Source organism: Panthera leo, chromosome B3, assembly GCF_018350215.1.
Source record: "Panthera leo isolate Ple1 chromosome B3, P.leo_Ple1_pat1.1, whole genome shotgun sequence".
Taxonomy (NCBI): Eukaryota; Metazoa; Chordata; class Mammalia; order Carnivora; family Felidae; genus Panthera; species Panthera leo.
The window spans coordinates 109,035,205-109,041,204 of NC_056684.1; the positions used below are offsets into that span (position 1 = coordinate 109,035,205).

The 6,000-nt window shown below is 38.8% G+C and overlaps 1 protein-coding gene across 1 annotated transcript in view; it reads right to left on the reverse strand.

Annotated features, from left to right (window-relative positions):
- KCNH5 (potassium voltage-gated channel subfamily H member 5) overlaps positions 1-5,536 on the reverse strand; it is a 301,067-nt gene extending 295,531 nt beyond the window's left edge. The window contains exon 1 of the mRNA XM_042943442.1: positions 5,464-5,536. Within this exon, the coding sequence (XP_042799376.1) occupies positions 5,464-5,536 (73 nt within the window). The remainder of the gene's footprint in view (positions 1-5,463) is intronic.
- Positions 5,537-6,000: the final 464 nt, after the last annotated feature.

A 6,000-nucleotide genomic window follows, 5' to 3' on the forward strand; every position in this document is an offset into this window, starting at 1 on the left:
CTCACAGAGGAAAAATGTTGTTGAAATAGAAATATATATGGACATTATTTATATGGCATTTTTCTGCAAAACTTTGTATCTCATATATATTACCACCATGGTGAAATGGTTTATTACAATAAAATTTAGTTCATCTGCTGAAGTATTATATTAGTCTCAAATGTATTTAAATGTATTTCTTTACGTAAACTCTTTATTAATATCCAATTTATCTAGTCATAAAATAAATTAATTTTAGCAACTAAAATAAGACTGCAATAATTAAAAGAAATGAGTATCTTTCTTCATTTTGCTTCCCTATATGTCTAATATTTTAGATTTTTTTCTTCCAAGAGTAACAATTAATTATGTTGATTTTAACCTCCAATCCAACTGGAGGGAAAAATCACAAAAATGGAAAAAGGAAGATATGTACTACTTGGTTCACCTGTGACAGAACCGATAGTGACCTCTTGTGGTAAATACTATCTACAGAGCTTTGGAGAACAATACAACCTTTTTCCTAGGCCGGACACTGGAGAACACAGAAGCACTCTTCCTCCATGCTTGCAAACAGCCGTTATTAACAATGAAAGTAAAAGACAAATATTGACTAAGCTAAAGGATTTCTTGTTGGAAGTCAACTCAGTCACCGTCAATTAAAATATTCCTAGCTGCTGTCTTTTATTAACAAATAGTGTCTTACATTGTTCTTTCAGGAGGGCAGTTAAAGGATGGCCAGGTACATGGAGTTCTCACACACCCTACTTCTGGAACCACCCAAAAGACAGACAAAGAGGGCGATTTCTAGTGAAGACAAGAGTGACCTGGCATAAGCAAAGTTCTGGTCAGCAAAGCATTGCTACTCATTACATAACACACTGTGGGCTCTAGAGCAAGAGACAAATCCACTGGCTTACTTATAAATATAATTTAGGGAGTGGTCAGTATAATTTCAACCTCAGTGATATTTTCAAAGTAAAAATGATACACTGTAATACCTGAGGAAACCAAACACAACACGGTTCTATCAGTATTTCCTCAATAGCGGTTTAGATGTCAAAGAAAATCGTTCAAGAAAAAATATCGGGAACTTTATGCCCCCCCAAAAAATCATGTTTTTCATCATTTCTTTTACATTGGATGCTACTAAAAAGGTATGATGTCTTTTTCTGTTTTATTTTTAAATCACTAGTTCTCTATTTTTTCTCCTATAGGTTCTCCTTTAAGATCTCAGTTTTCACAAATATTAATTATAGCAAAAAAATAATAATTTTGGATTTTCCTATGAGATGACTAAGCCAAGAAAGTGCTTGTACAACATTGATATCTCAAGCAATAATGGAAAATCGAGTATATTGAAGTGGTTGATAAAATACTACCTTTCCTGTTTTCTTCTTTCCTGAGCCCCTTTTTTTTCCTCTAAAGAGAAAAACATTCATAGATTTTAATAATGTTTAAAATATTAAAGAACAATAATTAGATTCTAATAAAAAGACATTAAATTTGGTATATATAATATATCAAAATGGCAACCTAGTTCACAGTCATGGAAACTAATCATTTCTGCCTATTTGCTAAGGAACCAAAGACAACATATGAATAAAATGTGCTGCCCAAAGACATAATCAGATTGAAGGTCTTGGAAATGTTTTGTTTCATTTGAATCTAAAATTTCACCTATAATTCTTAAGATACTCTTGTTTTCTTTCAGGTATTTACCCCCTACCCACAAGTTTTCTGCTCCCTACAGCCCAATGTATACTGATGAAGAGTTTGCACAAATAATTACAATTTAAACAAGGAAAGACAGCCTAATAATGTGCCAGACACGGGTTCAGTCAAGAAGCACTTTGGGCCGGGGCTGTCTACAAGACCTGTCATACATGTAATGAACTCATCCCATAGTTCCCAAACTTTCCATTCCTAGCAACTTATTTTGAACCTCCTAGCCAAAACTGTATCTAAACCTTGCTATTACACTTATACTTCTGACCTTTGCAACTTCTCAGACTACTAATAATGTGTTCTCTATATCTGCCACAATCAAATGTTAAGAATTATTATAATTCCTTTTATTTATCTAAAACTTATCTTGTCTTTTATCTTAAAATTAAAAAGAGGAATTTCCTACTTCTACTATTGTGGGATTTGGCCATAAAGCATGTTTGTATCCATCCTACTCAGTGGCCCTCACTATTTTATTTTATAGACTTTGAATCACCAGTAACACTTTGAAATGCTTCCCCATAACAGACTGAGTCAACCAAAGAAGGAAAATAAAAATCCAATCTCAAGAGGTGTAAAGTAACAGCAAATAGGAGATAGTGCTACTCTAAGACACAGAATGAAGCACTGTTATTGTGGGAAATTGCAAATGAGAACTTAGCAACTTTATTAGGAAGTCCTCTGGTTTAAAAGCTACATCCAAATAGACCACACTTTGTGCTCTTTTGTTCCACAACATGAAGTTCTCTGATGGATGTCTAATTGGCTGCAATTTCAGTTCATTAGTTATATCCGTGGACAAATTAGTGCCTGATGTTTTCTCTTTGTGTCCATTACTCTTCCAAATCTGATATCCCCCCTCTCTGTGTCTCTCTTTCTGTATATCTCTCTTTTGCTCTTTGTGTGTAAGAGAGAGAGGTTGGGGTTTTTTTTCCTGTACATCCATCTTCGTATCTGGATGGATGCCTGTCTGTGGTGTATCTGTGTACATCTCTCTGTATACGTGTCTATCTCATCCAACTCTCAGTAAAAGACCTGATCTTTTCATAAGAAGAAAATGGTGATGTATCAGAAAGAGAAGCATTTTGTGGGGTAAGGGTAAGTAGGCAACTCTCTTCGATTTCTGTCTGTTCCACTAAAGCTCTGCCAACACTTCACTTTCAATGTTGTTAAAAGTTAGTGAATAATGAAATCTTCACTGTGACAAACTTCATCCATCTGTGAGAATCCTGAAGGGAATTTCCTCTGTTAGTTTCAATTAAACAATTTCTCAGAATGAATTTTTCTATTTCTTTGCCAAATCATATAGAAATGACAACAACTGTGGGCTACTCCCACATGAATGTGCAGACCAATTGAATACTGTAATTCTCAATTTCTGGGGCTCTTCCTGTAAAAGTAGTACTGAGACTTTCTAGTTTTTACTACCTGCACATGCACATATTTACCTCACCAGTCCAATACATTGCAAACAAAGCTCGGCGGTTTCAAGCAGTGGTATTAAAAGCTAGCCATAAGCAATTAGAAGTGGCATTTTAAATGCCAGAACAGATAAATTTTCATTTGCGCTTGGGGTTGTTATCCACTGAAAGAAACATTAAGCCAATGAAGCAATTATGAACACAAAGTGTCAAAACAATCAAACACTCATCGATTTGGATGGTAGATATAAAATAGAGGTGGCAGAAGCAGATATTTCCAAGCCACATTAAGGTAAGCCTTAATTTCCTACTATATCTGAAATCAAACATATTCTCAAAGCTGGCTCATCGCTCCACTCTGTAGAAGAACTTTCAACCAAAGATGCTATACTAGTAAACTGCAGTCAAGGAATTCTCATCTTCTTTCAGGTCATCGTGCAGAGGAACAGAGAGCCTATGGGTTTTATTTTTTCAGGCATTCTCTGACAAGTCCCCTCACGGACCAGATTGCATGGAATTGAAATAATCCAAGAGGATGAGAAAGCTGAAATAAAATGTATGTATCTGAAATAGTTGATCCCAATAGACTTTAAAGTTCCCAAACTGGTTGTTTTAATAGTGACATCCCCTTGTATTCTAGGTCTGCATTTAACAGGAATACATGAAGGTATGTATAAACGTGGAAGTTGCCTACCATTATGAATTTGTATTTTATATTATCATAAAAAATAAAAAACATATTTCAAATCACACTGGAATGGCCAAAAATATTATAGATTTTTTTAAAAATTAGACCAAGACTGTTAGCTATTTTTTTTCAACCCTAAAAGTCTGCTCTAGACTTGTATAATATCAGATGTTGACCAATGTGGAAGAAATAAAGTCACAAGCTTCAAATTAAAACCAAATACCACATCAGAGATTTATGAAAAATACCTCGGGACACTTAAATATACACGGTCCCAAAAATCAGGGGAACTATTTGCAAGCTTCGTTTTTGAAGAGATCCTAATCTATGAATTAGTATAATCTAGTCAACCAATTCAGGGAAAGCATAATTGTATTTAATTATTTATTATTATTTTAGTGTGACTCTGTCTTACACACTAGGCAGAGAGCTTCTTAGGAGCAGAAGTGTCTTAATCATTTCTTTTATCCAAAGGACCCCACAGAGTGTCTGTTGTATATGGCACCCAAGTAAATATTGTTTCAATGAATGAATAAACAATGAATTTTGGAACTGCATAGAGTATTTCCATTGCTTTGGCCCAAGCTCTACTGTAATCAATATGCAGCAATATCTTTCTCATAAGTCTCCCAATAAATGATCTCAAAATAAAATAACAAGCCTCCGAAGGAAAAAAACTTTGAAGGACACTTTACATATCTTGCTTATAAAATTGGAAATTATATAAAAGAATTAAAACAACATGAAAGATGTAGATTTCAGTAACATGCAAAGTTTATAAGGTCTTAAAATGTGAACTATATATTGATCTCCATTCAGAATATCTTGAAGGAAATGACTTTATAAATGGATGGCATTTTAAAGACACTTTAAGGCAAGAAAACCTTACAATCAGTAGCAAAGTAGAATGGCATTTTTTAAGATTCTTACTCCAGTTCTTTAAAAGCACAGTAGCTATTGCTTCCCTTTCACATTTCCCCTGTTTAAGTCAAGTGAAATATATCAAATAGATTAATAAAGAGCAATGCACAATGGAAAAAAAATTAAAATAAAGAAACTTTCAACACAAACTTAACCATAGTAATTGGCTTCCCATTTTTCAAGTACTGACTCTGTTAGGTTCAACTCCAACTCCTCTCCCTAGCACAAGGTTCCTTTCAGCAGTGCTCATTGGGCCCAAAAGCCATTCCAGAGACTTAAACCTCATTAAGTAGCCACTTTCACAGCCATTCCCAACTCGAGGGAAACCTTCCCACTGAGATTAACTCTAAGAATTTGATCAGTCCCTGAAGCCTCCTTGAGGGAGAGAAAATGTGGGGAAAGGATGAACAAGAAAGATATCCCTCATCAAAGGAAAACTCAACTTTATTCTCCAGATGAACCTACAATCTCCCAGCTCCCCCTTCCCTTCTGGGCTCTGGACAGGTGGGAGGGAGGAGAGTCTGTCGTGGGGAGGGGATGCAACTAACTTTCCTTCACTGCCTTATTCCCCTCCTGACCCCAAATCAGGTCCAACTAGTAACTGAAGCCACCAGGTAGGGCTGTCTGCATCCCCCTCCCCCTTGGGAGAGGGATGGGATGGGGAGGATGGGGGGCGCGCGTGGGCAGGATGGAGGTGGGGGTGTTCTGAACTGCAACTCTTCTTACCACTGGAGCGCCTGACGATGTTCTCCAAAAATGTGTTCTGCGGTGCCACCAGCCCTCTCTTGCCCCCCGGCATCCTGGGTCTGGAGAGCAGCGGCCAGGATCCGCGGCGGGGGAGGGGGGGATGCAGGAAGAGAAGGTGGAGGAAGAGGAGGTAAAGGTGGAGGAGAAGATCGAGCCGAAAGAAGAGGGGGCGCGGCGGCGGCGACAGGGTCCCCTGACTGTGTCTCCAGCCCGACCTGGATGAGCAGCTCTGGGGAGGAGGACCAGGCAGTTCATGGTAGTAGCGCTCCCCCGGCCGCCGCTGCCCAGGCTGTGGCGGTGCCGCACACGGGGCTCGGGAACTGCAGGCTCCGCGGGGCACAGTGCGCCTGCGCCGCCCCCGCTGTCGCTGTCCCGCCGGTGCTGATGCTGAAGCTGCTGCTGAGGCTGCTGCTGCCGCGGCGGCGGTCGCCTGGGCGCGGACTCAGCATTTCTCCCGCTGCCCCGCGCCCCGAGGCCGGGGAGCGGGAAGAGTCACCCCTAGCTCTGGCTCCCAGT